This window comes from Pantherophis guttatus, chromosome 2 (genome assembly GCF_059756535.1).
Source record: "Pantherophis guttatus breed Tessera chromosome 2, ASM5975653v1, whole genome shotgun sequence".
Classification (NCBI taxonomy): Eukaryota; Metazoa; Chordata; class Lepidosauria; order Squamata; family Colubridae; genus Pantherophis; species Pantherophis guttatus.
In genome coordinates, this window is record NC_142064.1 from 21,319,559 (window position 1) to 21,339,904 (window position 20,346).

General features: G+C 40.8%; 1 protein-coding gene across 6 annotated transcripts in view; it reads left to right on the forward strand.

Annotated features, from left to right (window-relative positions):
• Positions 1-13,287, forward strand: part of SPEF2 (sperm flagellar and cilia associated 2) — a 116,379-nt gene extending 103,092 nt beyond the window's left edge. For 3 of the 6 annotated variants that reach the window (XM_087888208.1, XM_087888209.1, XM_087888213.1), the window contains 5 exons: positions 174-353; positions 2,570-2,824; positions 4,044-4,166; positions 12,037-12,131; positions 13,038-13,287. In XM_087888208.1, coding sequence (XP_087744334.1) covers positions 174-353; positions 2,570-2,824; positions 4,044-4,166; positions 12,037-12,131; positions 13,038-13,050 — 666 coding nt within the window. In that variant the 3' untranslated portion in view covers positions 13,051-13,287. The remainder of the gene's footprint in view (positions 1-173; positions 354-2,569; positions 2,825-4,043; positions 4,167-12,036; positions 12,132-13,037) is intronic. The other 3 variants (XM_087888210.1, XM_087888211.1, XM_087888212.1) reach the window with 2 other exon arrangements.
• The last annotated feature ends 7,059 nt before the right edge of the window (positions 13,288-20,346 follow it).

Below are 20,346 nucleotides of genomic sequence, written 5' to 3' on the forward strand. Positions count from 1 at the left end.
GCGTAAAGATGATGTCCTCTGTGGTCAATCAAAGCTTTCATGTAAAGAAATTTAGTATCACAGTAAAGGCCTAGACTAGGTTCCCCACCTTAGCCACATCCATACTGAATTGTTGTGATTAAGCAAAATATCCAATACAGTACATCAATTAATAGAGCTGTTTCTTTTTGCAGTTTTTGTTCACTTTATTTGCTGATCCTGAAAAAGACCCTCCTCAACTGAACTACACTAAGATGCTGCTCTACTTTGCCTCTTACCCTGATGCTGTAGATGGTGTCTATCGAGCCCTTAGTGTTGCAACGGGGATATATATTCAAAGGAAGAGGGCGAAACACTTTTCTATTCCTCAAATGGTAAAAAAAAAATACTTGGTAATAAAAATTGTATCTTGATTTGGTTGGTTAGTTGGTGACAAAAATATATTTGTTCCATAAAGCCACCTCTTCTGACTTATCATCATATCTGCTGCTCAGAGCTTCTGGAGAAAAAGCAGGATGCTTGTGCAATATTCAGAATAAATAGTATCTAAATCCAGTTAATAAAGGGATGTAGTGGCTCAGTGGCTAAGACGCTGAGAAAGGTCGACAGTTCAGTGGTTCAAATTCCTAGTGCCGTGTAACGGGGTGAGCTCCCGTTACTTGTCCCAGCTTCTGCCAACCTGGCAGTTCGAAAGCACGTAAAAAATGCAAGTAGAAAAATAGGGACCATTTTTGGTGGGAAGGTAACAGTGTTCTGTGCGCCTTTGGCATTTAGTCATCCCTGCCACATGACCACAGAGACATCTTCGGACAGCGCTGGCTCTTCAGCTTTGAAACGGAGATGAGCACTGCTCCCTAGAGTCAGGAACAATTAGCACACATATGCGAGAGGAACCTTTACCTTTAAGTCCAGTTAATATACCATTGGAACAGATAGTAATAAGAATGCAGTGCTTGGTAGTCAGGCTTTCTGTCCATCACTCATATTGATTAGTTACGTTCAGTTCTCAGTTTCAGCCAGCCTTCATGCCCTAAGAAGCGGATAATAATAATAATAACTTTATTATCATTGTATGTATATACACAGTATACCCATACAACGAAATTCACTTAACACCCAGAGACCAGGTCCAACACACATAACAATCTCCAAACACATTCCCACCCACCACAATTCCCCACCTCTAAACCACCCAAACATCCACACAACAGACCAAATAATACTGTCCAACAACTCACTGATGGTGGCCCTTTAGTTCATTGTTGAGTGCAATTATAGCTCTGGGATAAAAACTATTCAGAAAATGTGTGGTCTGAGTTTTAATTGTTCTGTATCTTCTACCAGAAGGCAACAGTCCAAAAAGATTGTAAGCAGGATGGGAAGCGTCTCTGAGAATGTTATGCAACTTTCTCAAACAGAGAGATTCAAAGATGTCATCCAGGGCTGGTAGCTGGAGTCCAATGATATTCTGGGCAGTTTTAATGATTCTCTGTAGAACTTCTTTGTCTGCTACCGAGCTGTTGCCATACCATGCAAGAATGCCGTATGTCAGGACACTCTCAATGGTGTTGCAATAGAAGGACAGAAGTAGATGCTGAGATAGATTTATCTTCCTGAGTATTCTCAGGAAGTACAGCCTCTTCTGTGCCTTCTTCACAAGCATGTTAGCATTCATAGTCCATGAGAGGTCCTTCGAAATATAGAACTCACAGTCTTCTGGTTTCTAGCCTGGTGTCTTAACCACTAGGCCATCTTCAAGAAAACTTGAAAAGCTTAGTTCAGCAAAGCACACTAAGCATGTTTCAGTACACATCTTGGCAATATTATAAAATTGCAGACAAGAATGCAATACCAGTTAAACTGATTGAAAAAGAGTGACATTTTTACAGTAGTACAGCAAGGTTTCTGCAGCTTAATTGAGTTCGCAAAGGTTTCATTCAGGCAGAGGAACATCCAGAGATGCCAGGCCAATATCTTCAAAACTTGGCCAGGAGTCTCGGAGAGTCACAAACCAATTAGGCCAGGCTTCTCCAAAGTTGGCAACTTTAAGAGTTGAGGACTTTAATTCTCAGAATTCCTCAGCCAGCCATACTGACTGGGGAATTCTCAGCGTTGTAGTTCACAAATCTTAAAGTTCCCAACTTTGGAGACACCTGAATTAGGCAAACTAACTCTGCACATGAGCACACTGGGAACAGGCTCCAGCTGTTCGTCTACCTCACTGATGTCTGCCTCTGAAGGCAACTGATAACTAGCATCTGGCCCTGGCCCCCCTCTGCCTCCTGATGCAGGGCCCTCATCAGAGCCTTCCCCAGACTCCAGGACTGGCCCATGTTCCTCCCCAACCTCCTCACTGTCTGAATCTGCTGCCAGCCCTGCTGGCAGGCCACAACAGAAACAGACAGCGAGAACCTGAGAAGCAATGACATCTAGTTAGAGAAAACTGCAACACTCTAGCTGGCTTTATTGTATGTGTTCAAAGCTGATGCTCTTTGTGACAGTCACATACCTTGCAATTGGTCATTAGGAAACTATCTAGCCCTCCCCCCCCAAAAAAAACCTTATGTTATCTTTGGCTTGTTTTTCTTAGTATATAACATCTGCTGAGCAGCTCATAACCACTGCTGCTCATGATGAACAGGCAGAGGAGGAGGCTGGTGAAGAAGGGGAAGAAGAAGAGGAGGAAGAGAAAGAAGAGAAGGAGAAAGAAGAGGATGCCCTGTCCATCGGCAAAGACGGATACATCTCTCTGGCTACACTTCTCCATGTATTCCAGTATGAAACAAACAAAGCTTTTGACAACCACAGATTTAGTAGTCAGCTGACAGAAGAGGACAATTATGAGGTTGGTTAATTAGCTCATAGCTCCATTAACTACATTCATATACTTCTTTTAGTAGGGACACAGTAGCTCAGTGGCTAAGATGCTGAGTTTGTCAATCGAAAGGTCAGCAATTCAGCGGGTCGAATCCCTAGTGCCACGTAAAGGGGTGAGCTCCCGTTACTTGTCCCAGCTTCTGCCAACCTAGCAGTTTGAAAGCAAGTAAAAAATGCAAGTAGAAAAATAGGGACCACCTTTGGTGGGAAGGTAACAGCATTCTGTGCGCCTTTGACGTTTAGTCATGCCGGCCACATGACCACAGAGACGTCTTCAGACAGCGCTGGCTCTTCAGTTTTGAAACAGAGATGAGCACCGCCCCCTAGAGTCGGAAACGACTAGCTCATATGTGTGAGGGGAACCTTTATCTTTACCTTACTTCTTTTATCCCAATGTTTGTAGCAAGCAATAGTTCAATTACTGACATTTAAGGAAATGGGGTAAGTTTGACTGGCCGCTGTACTGTTTCTGAAATAGGATCAGATTAGAGCTCTCGAACCTGCAGGCAAGATAAATATGTATATGTACATATGGAGAGGCTGTGTGATTCAGTATTAGAGCAATGCAGAGTGAAGTATATGTAGTAGATGAGATTGTCAGTCTCTTTATTTATTTTCACCTAGTTGGAACTCATTAGTAAAGCCATTCTGTTGGGTCAACAATAATCTAACCAAACTTTAAGCAAGGCACGGTAAAGAGTTTGTTGAATAAATTATGTTTCACATCTTCATGCTCTGTCTCTCCAAGGACCTCTCATGAACTCCTCCTGATCATGATATATTACATTTGCAATTATAAAGCCTTTATTTGATAATGGCTTTTATTGAATGATACCTGGCATGCTTTGTTGTGTGATGCTTCCAGGAAAATGGATTTTACAGGACTAATATAAAGATTGTACTGTAGTGTTCTGTGCTACAGGTAAGGAAATCTTTAAATGTGCTCTCTTACCAGATCTTCTAAGCAACAACTAGGGCTCGTGGCAACATCAGTGCTGGCCAGAAAAGTCACTCCTTATACTACTTTAGTATTAATGATCAAGTTATGAAGCTGAAAAAGAGACATTATTATGACACTCACCCCAGGACAACTCTGCCTTCTATAGCAGTATTCGTATATGTTGCTTGTTGTTTTTTCAGTTGGTTCATTTACTAATAAAGTAAGCTCTCTTCATTTATTTTTAAAGCATTTTATTAAGGTATACAAGGATCTTGGCTCTGAAGAGCTGCAGCCCATCAAAATTGAACTCCTTTTGAAGCACCCCTTCATTCAAGACTTAATTAATAACTATCAGGGGTACAAACTTCCTGTAAGTATCCTTCTTTTGAAATAGACAGTATCTAGGCTTCTAGTAGCATCAGTAGTTATTGATAATAGCAGTAGTAGTGGTAAGAATAGTAGCAAGTAGTAGCCTCCATTACATGCCTGGGCTCCACTGTGTGTAGGAGAGGTACTGAAGGCATGATTGGCCTAGGTGATTGTGTTGTCTGAGGCCATGTACCCAGCCCATTTTCAATGAAAAATAACAGAAAAGTTAGAAACAAAAAAAAAACAGGATTACTTTTGTTGTGTCATTTGTATCCATTGTTATTTCAATCATCAAGCAGCTGTTTCACTTGCCAATCAATAATCAACTTTAATATTTTATTTCTGTACTTTGTGTAATAAAGAGGTATCGTATAAATGATACTTTTCCTCTATGGTAAAGTTGGCTTCACTTTTGGTCTTCAGATTCCTGCCTGAAGTTGAGCCAATGTTGTCTGCTTCCAGAATCATGATCTTTAATATCTGAATTGTCCTGGGGCTAATTATATTATGAATAGGCACATCATATTGGTTTCCTGAGAATCAACAGTTGGATAAACACTTTGAAGATCATTGTTTCCTGCCTTGAGCTTCCTCCCCATATAAAGTTTGTTCAGTCTCTCTTTTCCCTGAAGACTCATGGACTAATATCTGTAAATAACAAGCAGGATGAATGAGGCCAAAAACAGATGATAAATTATAAGCACCAAGTCTGTCAACCTTGGATCTTCCCATAAAGATTAGAGAGCTCTTTATGTGTTCAGAAAAGCAGAGATTGAAAAAGAACATTTTCATTCTTGTTTTTTTGGTCCCATCAGAGCTGAAAATATATATTTAAGTTTATGGTACTCTTGTAGATGCCACCTCCATCACCAACGCAAGGCAATTCCCAACTTAAGAAACATCAAACCAAAGAAACATCAAACCAAATAGTCCACTAAAATAATACTCTAAAAAGCATAAGATCATATCCACATTACTTGTCAATGAACATATCTCAGCCTTTGGCCAGCAGTAAATCTGCCATAAAAACCAGGCACTCAAGAACATTGTCCTCAGTTATAGAAAAGAGCCTTCTTAAGAGCCTTAATGCCCCTCAGTGAGGAAAGAGCCATTGAGATCTCAGGAAGAGGTAAGCTATTTCAAAAGGAGGGGGTTGCAAGTAAGTCTCTGGGCCTCCACCCACCTTGCATGGGATATAGTACTTTGGTTAGCTCATATTGGACAGGCAGGTTTTATTCTGTAGGGTCTCACTGTAACCAAAATCTGGGCTGTAAAGGGTTTTATAGGGAATAATGAGCACCTGGAAGCAAACTTGTGAACAAGGCCAGCTTCAGCAATATAAGGATTATCCAGCTATAACAGCTTCCATCTGTGACAGATGCTTTTTGCTGCAGTGTTCAAGTTATCTTCAAAGGCAGCTCCATGTAGAGCAAATTGCACTAGAGAGAGGATGAGGATATGACTTACTGATGCCAAAGCATACACATCCATTGGAGGAACTGAATGTACACCTCAGTGGGAGAAAACCTGTTGTTGTTAGTTGTGAAGTCGTGTCCAACCCATCGTGACCCCATGGACAATGTTCCTCCAGGCCTTCCTGTCCTCTACCATTCCCTGGAGTCCATTTAAGCTCACACCAACTGCTTCAGTGACTCCATCCACCCACCTCATTCTCTGTCGTCCCCTTCTTCTTTTGCCCTCAAATCTTTCCCAGCATTAGGCTCTTCTCCAGTGAGGAGAAGGTGGCCAAAGTATTTGAGTTTCATCTTTAGGATCTGGCCTTCTAAAGAGCAGTCAGAGTTGATCTCCTCTAGGACTGACCGGTTTGATCGCCTTGCAGTCCAAGGGACTTACAGGAGTCTTCTCCAGCATCATACCCTGTTTCCCCCAAAATAAGACATCCCCTGATAATAAGCCCAATCGGCCTTTTGAGTATATGGCAATAAGGCCAAGCGTTTATTTCAGGGTTCAAAAAAATATAAGACAGGGTCTTATTTTCGACGAAACACGGTAGTTCAAAGGCCTCAATTCTTTGGTACTCAGCCTTCCTTATGGTCCAACTTTCACAGCCATACATTGCAACTAGAAAAACCATAGCCTTGACTATATGCACTTTTGTTGGCAGGGTAATGTCTCTGCTTTTTAGTAAGCTATCTTTTTTTAAAAAAAAAAAAAAGATTTATATGCCGCTCTTCTCCGGAGACTCAGGGCGGCTTACAATGTGCTAAGCAATAGCCTTCATCCTTTTGTATATTTTATACAAAGTCAGCTTATTGCCCCCACAACTGGGTCCTCAATTTACCTACCTTAGAAAGGATGGAAGGCTGAGTCAACCTTGAGCCTTGGCGAGATTCGAACCTGCAGTAATTGCAGGCAGTTGGTCTTAATAACCAGCTTAATAACAGGGTGTCTTAGACCACTGTACTACCAAGGCTCATCTATCTAACTGCCGTGGCTTTCCCACCCCCCCCAGGAGGAAGCGTCTTTTAATTTCTTGGCTGTAGTCCCCATCTGTGGGGATCTTGGAGCCCAGGAAAATAAAATCTGTCACTACCTCCTTTTCTTCCCCATCTATTTGCCAGGAATTGAGAGGGCCAGATACCATGATCTTAGTTTTCTTAATGTTGAGTTTCAAGCCAACTTTTGCACTCTCCTTCTTCACCCGCATCAAAAGGCTGTTTAGTTCCTCTTCACTTTCTGCCATTAGAGTGTTATCATCTGCATATCTGAGGTTGTTGATATTTCTCCCAGCAATCTTAATTCCAACCTGGGGAGAAACTTACATCCTTTTTTTTGTGGCAAAGAAAATAAGACACACATTCAAGATATGGGTTGGTAGCAGTGGAAAGGTTAATGTCCAAATTTGGTGCACCTATTATTTGAACCCAAAGCTAAGAATTTGCTTTCTGCTCCCCCTTCTGCGTTTCTCATTCAGCTGGGGAGGAGTAAAAATTGTCATTGGATTGAAAAGCCCTGTTATCCACCCTTTCCCATAAGATATTCCTCCAAACCACATAAAACAAATGACATTGCAAATAAAAACCTTATCGTTTAAGAATAAAGCAAAACAAAACAAAACAAAATCAACAGAGCAGTATCGTTCAGAGATCTCTTATGAGATTAATCTGAGCAAACTGAAGGTGTGGTTTGAAAGGTGAAAGCTATGCCACTTGCAAAGCTGACAAAATCAGAGGAGAAATATAGCATGTTGTTCCTATGAAGGTGATAGTGGCTTCTAATACAGCCTACGCATCTTGCAATTCATTATGGGTCAAAACACTGCTACCAATAAATATTGTGGCTTGTTTGCTGGGTACAGATGTGGCATGCATCTTGCTTTTCGCCTGCACCCAAAGAGATAAGCACTTTGAGCAGTAAAATCAAGAAGTCTGACTCATTCCTAGTAGAACACAATACAAATTAGAACATCAGTAGCAAAGCTTTTTAGCTTTCATATCCCCAGCCAAACAATGTAAAGAAGCAGATGACTCTGTTTTATAAAATCAGGTAATCCAAACATACTGCTATTGTCCAAGGAACTATTCCGAGGAAGAGGAGGATTAATAATTAAATTTTTATGCCACCTCTCTCATGAATACAACAACTCTAGGTGGCTTACAATATAATGAAAAGTAAACAAAGAATACAGAGCAATTAAAATTAGGAGAATTAAATAAAAAAAAGTTAAAAATGAAGATGATAAGTGGCCTGGAGTAGGGATCATCTCCACCCCATTAGCCACTCCCAAAGTAGCAGACCCTATAAAGTCTCCAGGTCAAGTGGCAAGCCAAGTTTTCAGCCTCTTCCAAAAGACCAAGAGAATAGGGCAGACCTTACCTCCAACAGGAGCATATTCTAGATCAGGGGTCTCCAACCTTGGCAACTTTAAGACTTGTGGACTTCAACTCCCAGAATTCCTCAGCCAGCAAAGCTCTGGGAGTTGAAGTCCACAAGTCTTAAAGTTGCCAAGGTTGGAGACCCCTGATCTAGATTGTGTACCACTCTGAAACCAGGTCTCTGTATTCATACAAGATCAGTGGTGTTGGAGATCTGAGATAATTATTTCCAGCTCAGTTTCTATATGGCTGAACCTCTACTAAGTTAGTTCTTCTATTGTATGGGTTCTCTCTTATCACCAAGCTCCACCCAACCAGGACAATTAAGATTGCAATGTTTGCCTTCAACTGGCATTTGCTGCCATTACCTTCCCATCCATTCCCAATCAGAGTTACAGCAGAAAAGCTGAAATAACAAAAATGTCTTTCCCTTTCTAGTATTTGAGATATACCTTAAACTAAACTTAAAGTCTACAGAACTATAGGTCTTCTGAATAGGTTACCAACTTGTAACCTTCCACTTGTAAAACTCATGAAACTCTTAGATTTCTACTTGTATCCTAGAAGTTTTCGTGCTAGGATTTTGGGTATGTTTTGATTTTTTCTTTGCCTTCCATACAACAGCTGTTCTTTCTGGAGAAATTCAAAGACTGTCCCTTCCCCCAAGCTCCTTCTTCACTGTTTAACTTCATGGGGAGACAGCAGAGTTCAGGATTTAGTGAACTGGTTCTCACTGGCTTATTTTATTAGTGATGAATGAAATTAACCTACATGACAATTGTACCTACCTATGTGATCTAACAGGGATCTCTAAAGCTTTGCACTGCTAGGGCCTGTTAAAATTTGAGACGCTGCGTATCATTTTCTTGGTGGAGGGGATTCTTGCTTGAGGTCTTTTCCTGACTCTTTAAGATTTAGGTCTTATAAGGAAATGTTAACTGACAAATTTTGCAGTTTGCACTTGCAAATAAGCAAGTGAAACAAGCAGGGTGAAATTGATGTGTGTACATATGTATTATTTCTCTCCTTTTTTTGTGTGTCTATTGGGAAAAGGACCCAAAGTTGAGCAAAGGCTCTCCTAGCTACAGCTGCTATCTGCTCCTCAGTTACCCCCCAAATGTCTAGGAGGAGCCCCAAACTCTGCACAAGGTCTGTGTAGGGCAGTGCACCCATCCAGGATCAAAAATAGAAGGTCCTTGGAATCTGTAATGGTTATGTAGGAAAGCCGGTATGGGGGAGAATGGAATAAGGAAATGCTGTTGTGACCGAGGCCCAAGTAGTGATTACCAAACACAATTCAGTCCTGAACAAACTTATTTTATTAAAACAGCTGAGAATTAATTCATTCTCAGTTTAGTCCAAAACAAATCCTTCGGCCTTATCACCAACCTTTGATGTCTTTGGCAACCTGCCAAAGGCTTTTCCTGGCAAAACCCCCACAAAGTTCAAGAGACGCACTGGAATCAACGTTGCTTTTCTACAAAGAACCCAACGGCTCTTTGCTGCTCTTTTAAGCCTTATGGGAGTGGCCAATCATCTTCTGGCCTTACTCCCGAGTTGTCCTTTTTGCTTCAGCTGCTCTTGCCTTCTGGCAGCACTTCGCATGTGTGCACTAGGAACAGGCTCCTCCTGTTCCTCTGCCTCTCTGCTGTCCACCTCTGGATGCTCCGGAGTCCGAGCATCGCTCCCAGATGGCCCTGGCCCCATCTCTGCTTCCAACGCAGAGCCGTCGTCCGGGCCTTCCCCTGACTCCAGGACTGGCCCATTGTCCTCTCCAGCCTCCTTACTGTCCGACTCCGCTGCCAGGTCTGCAGGCTGCTGGCAGACCACGACAAATGCTGCCTAAGAGACAGCATGGTCCCCAACTTGATAGTGGGCAGGGCAAGAGTCTCAAAAGGGACCCTTCCTAGTTTCTTGGGCTGTAAAGAAGATGGCACAATATTGTGCTTCGAGACTTGCAAAATTGATGTCAGCATTACCGGATAAACCAGACAGGAAACACGACCAGATAAGCTAATTCTATTTTATTGTAAAGCTACATTAACCAAGTCTTGCAAATATGAAAGTAAGTTTCTTCTGCTGTTTCATTTAGAGTCCAAGAAATTAGAGGGGGTCTCTTCTTATCTACTTTTTTTTTTTTTTTAATTTTGATTTATATGCCGCCCTTCTCCGAAGACTCAGGGGGGCTTACAATGTGCTCAGCAATAGCCTTCATCCTTTTGCATATTTATACAAAGTCAGCTTATTGCCCCCACAAACTGGGTCCTCATTTCACCTACCTTAGAAAGGATGGAAGGCTGAGTCAACCTTGAGCCTTGGCGAGATTCGAACCCTGCAGTAATTGCAGGCAGCTGGTCTTAATAAGCTTAATAACAGGGTGCCTTAAACCCCTGTACTACCAAGGCTCTACTTGCTCTGCCCATTATCCAGCTGAGGGCTATGGTGCATTTTATTTGACTTTTTCCTAGGCAGCAACTCTTCACCCTATCTCCCAAGGTCTTTCCCACATATTGTTATAAAAGCCATTGTGGCACAGTGGTTAAAATACAGTATTGCAGGCTAACTCTGCTCACTGCCAGGAGTTCAGTCCTGACTGGCTCAACGTTGACTCAGCCTTCTATCCTTCCATTCAAGTCAGTAAAATGAGGACCCATTGTAGCTGACTGAAAAAAAGGTTTATGTGTGTGTTGGGGAGAATTGTTTGTGATTACAAATGCCATTCATTCATAGGAATAAATGTGTATCAGGATTCCAGTGTGGTAAGGACTTTTTCTAAAATAACTTACTTATAGCCGGTACAAACAATTCTCACCCCGACCCATGAATCAATGTTTCGGGTTTTTTGGTTGTGGGAGGAGAGGCAGTTAATGCAATTTTGATGCAAAATTGGTGCTGTGATAACATCTTGTCAATTTCTTGGGAGTGCCCCTCTGTTTATCAGAAGATAGCTCTTAGGTATCTATTATTCCCCTTCCCTTGGCAGGTGTGAAATTAGAGAGCAGGTGCCTCTACTTTAACTGAATAGTAGCAAGTAGGAATACAGAGAAGAAGCAATCCAGTAAAACACCAGGGTACAATTCGCAAAGCTCTGTTAAATAAAACTTCTAAGTGCCATGTGGAGGAATTTGAGATACACAAGAGGGCCTTCATTGGCTAATCCTTTCGGCGCAGGTATTTCCTGTATGTGCAAAAGGGAATAAGCACTAGCTGCTCACCAGTCTTCTATGGGGCCAATATACTGTAGCATGTACAATGATGATGACAGGTATCAGGATGTCCTTGTTCAAATAATTCAGTTATGCATTGGCACCAGATCTGCTCCAATGATATAAGTCAGGGGTGTCAAACTCACGTGATCACAGCAGCGTCTCGTGATGTATCAGAACTTTTTCCCTCTTCGCTCTACCGGGCGTGGGCGTGGCCAGCGCATAATGCATCCGGCTCATGGCCCGGGAGTTTGATAGCCCTGATATAAGTTATATGCCTTGCATGGTGATGTCATGATACATGTTATTGTACTCTGTCCCCAGCCCCGGTGGGATAGTAGAAGGTTCATGGAAACATAGCCCTCTTAGTTCTGAACAAGACCCATTTTATTTTGCTTTTTAAAACATGTTAAAATGGTTAGAAAGGTGGGACTGAATTCTAATAAGATTATCGGTACGCAATGTGAAATCACCTGAGTGATAAGATTGTTAGGACATAAGCGTATTGAAAACCTAATGAGAGATGATATTCCTTTGTATTGTTTGCAGCATATTTTGCTTACTCTGTATTGTGTACGCCAAGATACACTCAATCACACACACACACACACACACACACACACACACACACACACACACACACACATTCCGTATTCCTTCAGAATCCCTCTTTCCTATTCCTCTGTCTCAATCTTTCCTCTGCAGATGCTTACCTTTTTCTTCCACCGAGAGTTTGATTTTGTACTTGGAATAACCCAAACTGAGAGGAAGGCTTTTTGTTTTTGTTTGTTTGTTTGTTTGTTTGTTTACCTGTCTGCTTTTTTTACAGACTATTTACTGGACAGATGGAACATTACCCTGGGTCAGGGACAAAGGTCTGGCATGTTATGGGAGATGGAAAACATTGATGCTAGTGTTCAAAGGGTACAAAAGATAACATTTCCACCCACAAATAACAGTTTTTAAAATATGAACCAACAAAGGTAGAGTTATTGGTTGGTTGTTGCAGATTTAAGATGGATTTGTTTGTTTTCAATCCTGTGTTTGTTTAGAAGAAAATTACCTTGAATGCAGAAAACTTCTACATTCTATTTCTACCTGCATTATCCAAAACTAACCTTGCCTTTGTTGGTGTAGAATATAAATAAACATATTTTAAAAATATTTTCCTGTTTTAATGTGATTTATGTTTCAGTTAATTTAAACTGTCACATGTTTTTAGCAACAATGTAAGTTATTTTCCTGAAATACTTTCCTATATTTTTATAAAGCAACTTCATAATAAAATAAATTCCAGTGTAACTGAGCATAGCAAGTTTGATAATAAGAGAATAATTTGTGGCTTTAAAAATAAGAGAAAATGAAACCATATCTTTTCATTCAGTAAAAGGACCTCCCTAACAATATGGATGGGAAATAGTTTTATTTCCTCTTGTGTATTCAGAGGCATCTAAACCAGTGTTTTTCAAACATGCTTGTCCATACTGGCTGAGGAATTCTGGGAGCTGAAGACCACATATCTTAAAGTTGGCAATGTTGAAAAACACTAATCTAGAGGAAGCCATTATTTCATCAGAAGGATGAAATATGGTGTCATGACACAATCTATTCTTTATGCATTTGGATGTATTGCTCTTTAGTTTTTTACCACAAGCAAAGATTTTAAATTAATATGTATCCGTTAGAAGTCATACATTTTTGTGGGATGTTATTTTTTTAATGCTATGAAAAAATCTGCTTTGGTAACCAAATCAGTGGTTTGTTGATCAAAGCAATCAGGTAGCTATATAGTTACATCTTTCTGATTCATTTTTCTCTTTATTTCCATAGGATTTTAAAATGATTCTGCAGCGAGCAGCCCAAATTCAACCATTTAATGGAGATAACATCACATTATAAAGAAGTTAAAATTAGGGCGGGGGAAGGAAGTCTGCAACTGTTTTTTCAGCACCACAGAAGTATTTCCCAAATGGCCTAGATGTTGGGTTAATTCTTACTCACTTGTAGAGTTGTGTCTTTTAATTAGAACAAAAATGGGTTTGTGTGCATTCTCTTTTAAATAAACATGGATTTAATTGAAGCCGATGGGTGATTCAGACAAATTTTTCAAACAATCGCAACTATTTCATAATCTGAAATGGTACAACTATAGTCTTGTGAATTTAAGAGATTGTCTGCACAATGCTGTGGATGCTGTTACGGAGAAGAAGATAGCAGACAGAATGTATGACCTCTTATCTCATATTTTTGATTGGCTGGCAAAAATAAATTCCTTTGTTTTGCTGTTCTGCTGGTGTCCCCCATGGCTACACCAGGAAAACAGGGCACAAGGACTGACCAAGATAGCTTTGGAAAACAGCTCTTTCCTGCGCACCTGCCCAGAATGATGAAGACAAGAGTTCCAGTTCCAGAGCTGCCATGCATATTTTTCCTGACAATATCCTTCCTTCAATCTGCTGGCCTGGGTTCAAAACAATACAATTTGATGGTTCCTCCATTATAGTCTGTAGAGATTCTCAGTCATCCAGGTCATGGTTGTCCCAAAGTTGCTTTTTCAGGAGGCAAGTGGACTTTCTTGTTTTTTTCTTTTGAAGACGTTTCACTTCTCATCCAAGAAGCTTCTTCAGCTCTGACTGGATGGTGGGGACTGGAAGGATTTATATTCCTTGCAGACAGCTGGTCATCATGGAATATAAATCCTTCCGTTCCCTCCCATCCAGTCAAAGCTGAAGAAGCTTCTTGGATGAGAAGCGAAACGTCTTCAAAGAAAAAACAAGAAAATCCAGTTGCCTCCTGAAACAGCACCTTTGGGTCCTCCATTATAGATTGTCCCTCCCTTTGATTCTTGAGATTGTCGAAAAGGATGAGGCCCATTTCATGTACTAAACAAACCTAGATGGGTTTTTTCAATGGGGAACATTAGGATCTAAATATTTTTGCAAATAAATACTTATCGCATTTACAATGTACACTTTTATGAGAGGACGTTTAATGACAAACAATATGAACATTTAACATGAGCAATGCCATTATTTTTCTAGTATCAAGCTTGCTAAATCAGAAGAAAATCAACTGCAGTCTAGAAATACTATAGCCTAATTACAGATACCATGTATGATTGATATATGATTAGACTTAATGAAGCCATTTTTATGGGTGGTATGACTTTGTTTTTATACTGCTTTGTAAGGGGTGAAATGGAGCTTCCCTATAATTCTATTTTTTAAATTATTTCATTTTTTTTGCAACTTTCTAATTCAGATAATTATTTCCTAACTTTTATTTTATTCCATATCTTCATTGTCAAACACATGGGGTATACTGATAGTTCTATGCCAAAGGAATTTCTTCTTATGCAGAGCCAATCTGATCTAGTAGTTAATGCAACAGGCTAGAAACAAGGAGATTGTAAGTTCTTCTGTTGCCTTAGGTGTGAAAGCTGGCTGGGTGATTTTGGACCAGCGGCCTTCTCAGCCCAATTTACCTCACAGGATTGTTGCTGTGGAGAAAATAGGAGGAGGAAAATGTATTAATATGTTTGCTGCCTTGAGTTATTTATAAAAATAATAAAGATAGGATTTTAAAAAATCTAAAATTTAAAATAAATAATATATTGATCTTCCTGTAAAAGCAAATTGTACGGCATGAACTATATGGAATAATAAAAGAGAATGAAAAAAGGGTACCCGACAATATCCTGGAACAATAAAAATTCATTTGTTTGTGGTTTGAGTTAGGGGATTTCAGATTCCAAATGTTTTTGAATGAGCATGTCTAGAAGTCCCAGCCAATATAAGCAGTGAGTATGTGATGAGCATAATTACATATCTGAAAAGCCATAAACTCCCTATACAGGGGTGTCAAACTTGCATCGTCACAGCATCGTTGTGTGATGTTTCGCAACTCCCCCCCGGGGGGGGGGAAGTGGCCAGAGTGATGCATCGGGCCAGTGGACTGCAAGTTTGACAGTCCTGCCCTATAGGGTCATATAACTTACAGGTCGTAGAAGTCTAGGACAGTGTGTGTCAACCTTAGCAAATTAAGATGTTTGGACTCAACTCGCAAAATTCCAAAACCAATATGCTGGCTGGGGAATTCTGAGAGTTGGCAACCACATGTCTTAAAGCTGTTAAGTTTAAGAAACACTGTTTAGATATTGATATGAAAGTTAATCACTTGGATGAAGTGGCATTTCCTTGTGTTTGCATATTGCTGTGTTATGTGTGGTATGTACAGTGGAATTTTATATAAACATTTTCAGTAAGCATATGTATCATTTTACATATTTCAGAATAACCACTTCACCTTAAACTAAGAGCTACTTCTAGACAGCCACAACTATTACATCCCTTCATCAGTGTTGAAACCTCAATATCCTTCTTCATCTATCTTATCACCATCAAGATGTGAAAAGTACGAGCCGATCTAGCAACTGCATCTTCCAACTCTTCTCCTCTTATTAGAACAGAAAAGTATAACAGAGTTGGAAGGGACCTTGGAGGTCTTCTAGTCCAACCCCCTGCCCAGGCAGGAAACCGTACACCACTTCAGACAAATGGTTATCCAGCATCTTTAAAATTACCAGTGTTGGAACATTCGCAACTTCTGCAGGCAAGTTGTTCCACTGATTAATTGTTCTGTCAGGAAATTTCTCCTTAGTTCTAAGTTGCTTCTCTCCTTGATTAGTTTCCACCCATTACTTATTGTTCTACCCTCAGGTGCTTTGGAGAATAATTTGACTCCCTCTCCTTTGTGACAACCCCTGAGATATTGGAACACCGCTATCGTGTCTCCCCCAGTCCTTCTTTTCATTAAACTAGGCATACCCAGTTCCTACAACCGTTCTTCATATGTTTTAGCCTCTAATCCCCTAATCATCTTTGTTGCTCTTCTTTGCACTTTTTCTAGTGTCTCAACATCTTTTTTACATCGTGGCGACCAAAACTGAATGCAATATTCCAAGTGTGGCCTTACTAAGGCATTATAAAGTGGTATTAACACTTCACGTGATCTTGATTCTATCCCTCTGTTTATGCAGCCCAGAACTGTGTTAACTTTTTTGGCAGCTGCCGCACACTGCTGGCTCATAGCTAAATGGTTGTCCACTAGGACTCCAAGATCCTTCTCATAGTTACTACTATTTATTTATTTATTTTATTTATTTTTCATATTTGTATACCGCCCTACTCCCGAAGGACTCAGGGCGGTGAACAGCCATAATAAATACAAATACATATAGAAGTTAAAAACTATTAAGAAACAGATTAAGTAATTTAGGCTCAAAGATTAAAAACATCCAAATTTATCTAAAGAGGTTTAAAACCCAATTTAAAAGCCAGTTTAAAAGCCAATTAAAAAGGGAGAGTTAGGCCAGACCAGCTTGTTGGAATAGAAATGTTTTCAGGGCACGGCGGAATATGCGTAAGTCTTTGATGTTTCGTAACTCCGGGGGAAGCCCGTTCCAGATGGTAGGTGCCCCCACAGAAAAGGCTCTCCCCCTGGGGGCCGTCAGTCGACATTGTTTGGCCGACGGCACCCTGAGGAGTCCCTCTCTATGGGAGCGAACTGGTCGGTGAGAGGCTATTGGTGGCAGGAGGCGGTCTCGTAAGTACCCTGGTCCTGAGCCATGGAGCACTCTAAAGATAGTAACCAAAACCTTGAAGCGCACCCGGAAGACCACTGGGAGCCAGTGTAGCTCGCGCAGGAGGGGGGTTACATGAGAGCGCCACATTGCTCCCATCACCACCCACGCGGCTGCATTCTGGACCAGTTGGAGCCTTCGGGTGCTTCTCAAGGGGAGCCCCATGTAGAGAGCATTACAATAATCCAGGCGTGAGGTGACAAGGGCGTGAGTGACCGTGCGTAACGAGTCCCGATCCAGAAAGGGATGCAACTGGCGAATCAGGCGAACCTGATAAAAAGTCCTCCTGGCTACGGCCGTCATATGCTCTTCAAAAGACAGCCGTGAGTCCAGGAGGATGCCCAAGTTGCGAACCCCATCTGTGGTGGCCAACGACTCGCCCCCAATAGTCAGAGATGGCGCCAACTGACTATATCGGGACGACGGAAACCACAGCCACTCGGTCTTGGATGGGTTGAGTCTGAGTTTGTTCCTCCCCATCCAGATCCGTATGGCCTCCAGGCACCGGGACATCACCTCGAGGGCATCATTGGGGTGGTCTGGGGTGGAGATGTACAGCTGGGTGTCATCAGCGTACTGATGGTACTTCACCCCCAAACCACGGATGATCTCACCCAGCGGCTTCACATAAATGTTGAATAGAAGGAGCGAGAGGACCGATCCTTGTGGCACCCCACATATAAGGGGCCTCGGGGTCGACCTCTGCCCTCCTGTCAACACAGACTGCAACCGGTCAGAGAGAAAGGAGGAGAACCACTGTAGAACAGTGCCCCCCACCCCCAACCCTTCCAACCGGTGCAGCATGATATCATGAGCAAGGTACCACATATATTAAAAGCAAATCAATTAGAATTTCATGTGGGGCCACCCAGGTCTTTAAAATCAGATTACTTTTCTTCTGAGGGGGCAGATATAGTGATAGTTATCACAGCTCAGAAGCACTGAAGTACAAATAAAAATATTAAAATAAGTACAAATAAAAATATTAAAATAGAGAATGGCACAGATGTTTTATCTTCTTCTGGATTATATTCTGCTTCCCTCCATCTTCATTCTCCCAATGTTACAACCCATATAGTTTTACAAAGCTTATTTTCTTGCTGCAGCAACTCCAGTAAAGGCATTTCCAAACCAAATAAGTTTTATTTTGGAGCACACAATATCACACAATGCTAGGTAAAATGGCTTTCTTGTAAGGGCATTATGTACAGAGTTAAAACTACCCGTGTGCCATGCCTTAGGCTCCTCCCTGTGTTACTGATCACTTTTCTAGCCCTTGTTTAAATCTACTATTGCAGTGCAATTATCTAATGATTGTCTGCATAAACTGAACAGTGCCATTGCACAAAAACAGACAATTTGCAGCCAAAGATCTACATACATGTATCAGCCAAGTTTTACAACTATTTAATTTCATCAAGATTTTACCCTCAGAAAATGGTCTTTGAAGAGGGTAGGGGTTTTTTTTATTTCTTGTAATAAGAAAAAATAATATGGGGCTTATAATACATACATTAAATCTTTGGGAGCCTTAACACACCTACTTTTGGGGGCGGGGGAAGAAAGCAAAATTCCTGCTCATTCACGATGTCAGTGGGACCTAGGGTATACCATAAAATCCTTAAGGGCTAACAAAAATTAAGAAATAAGTATGTAGTTCCTAGAGGGGAAAAAGTTCTGGTTTCTGAATGAAAATCCTGTTTTATTTTAAGACCTTTTGTAAAAAGAGTAAGCATTCAGCCCAGATACTAGAAGCTAATATGAGTTTTCTTGTGACTTACTTCTAATGTCATATTCCTGACTGAATCCTACTTTAAAGGTTGATCATGAGTTAGGAACAGCAACATGGACTTTGTGCTTCCCTATCAACTGTTAGCACCTGAAAATTAAATCTAGAAGGTGTGCTGGTTACCAGGCTACAAACTTTCTCTCCGAAATGAATATCAAATTGGATTATATTAATATCTGGACAGCACCCATAGTGTTTGTAGCCAGTCCCAAAAGCAATGGTGTAATAAAAATGGCAAGGTTACAGCTCCTCTTTGTAGAACAAGCAGTTCCAATTTTTTTAAATAATAAATGTGTGCTAATGCCATTCTTTTTTGGATCTCTAACTTTTGAGGAGCCTCACATGGGGTGAATCTCACTGTTTGAGAAGTTAAAACAAGGGTATAGTGAAGGGAAGTATATCTACCCTGGCTTGCTCTGAGTAACCTCATGAAGGAACAACCATTCCAGGAGCAGGGTGGAGTGTGATTTTTTTTTAAAAAAGTTGTTATGACCTCACAATTAAACCCCTGCATCTTTTTTAAATGTGTGGCATGATACACACATTGAAAGAATTAGGGTTTCGATTGCATCTGCTGTCTCAATTTGTTGATCAACCCTCTTCCTTGAAGATACTCCTGTGGATATGACTTCTCTAAATGAGCGATGGCAAAGGAGCATGGATTGGGAATGTATAACTGAAGGGAAAAGGAGAAAAAAATGAAGCATAAAGACAAAAATAAGCTAAATTCAGAGACAGTGAAATCAAGCTTGTTGATTTAAAATAATCAGCTACATTAATGTATTAAGACCGGCAGTTAAGGACTTGAAGAAAACTTTCTGATCAGATCATGAAGAAAAAAAAAACCCTACAAAAATCTGGTTCAGATGAAAAATGTGGGCCCCATACACTGATTTGTTTTAGTTAACGTTTCCAGCCCTGTGGTTCTTCGGATTAAGTAATTGTAAGCAGTATTACAAACCACAGGTAAATGTGTGTCACAAGGCCACATGTGCTGCATAAGCAGTCTCAAATCTGTACCAAGAGAATGAGAGATTGGGTAAATAAGTCCTGCAGGGTTCTGTTTTTTTGTCCTTATTAAAAATGTTACATTACTGTATTTATATGAGGACAAAGCTACATGTTGCACATAGTTTTTCTTTCTTTATTATGAAGTTCCTAAAGCTATCACTGAGCTTTATGACGCTTGTGAAGCTCCTAAAACAATTGTTAAGCTTTGAAGCTAAAGCTCTGGAAGACTATGAGAAGGACATCTTACTACCCTGCCCTATCTATGATTGCTTTCTACCTGGGAAAAAGAGGACCACATACTTATTTCTGGCCAAGCAAGTACCGTGTTTCCCCGAAAATAAGACCCTGTCTTATATTTTTTTGAACCTGAAATAAGCACTTGGCTTTATTGCCATGCATTGAAAAGCCCGATTGGACTTATTATAAGGGGATGTCTTATTTTGGGGAAAACAGGATATATATAGATAGACCTCAACTTAGCCTCAACCTCAACTCACCGTTCAATTAGCAACAGTTCAAAGTTACAAAGGCACTGAAAAAGGCGGCTTACGACTGGCCCTTACCCTTACGACCATTGCATCATTCCTATGATCACGTGATCATAATTTGGGCACCTGACAACTGGCATGTCTTTATGACGGTTGCAGTGTCCCAGAATCATGTGATTACCATGTGGAATGTTCTAGCTGGCTTCCGAC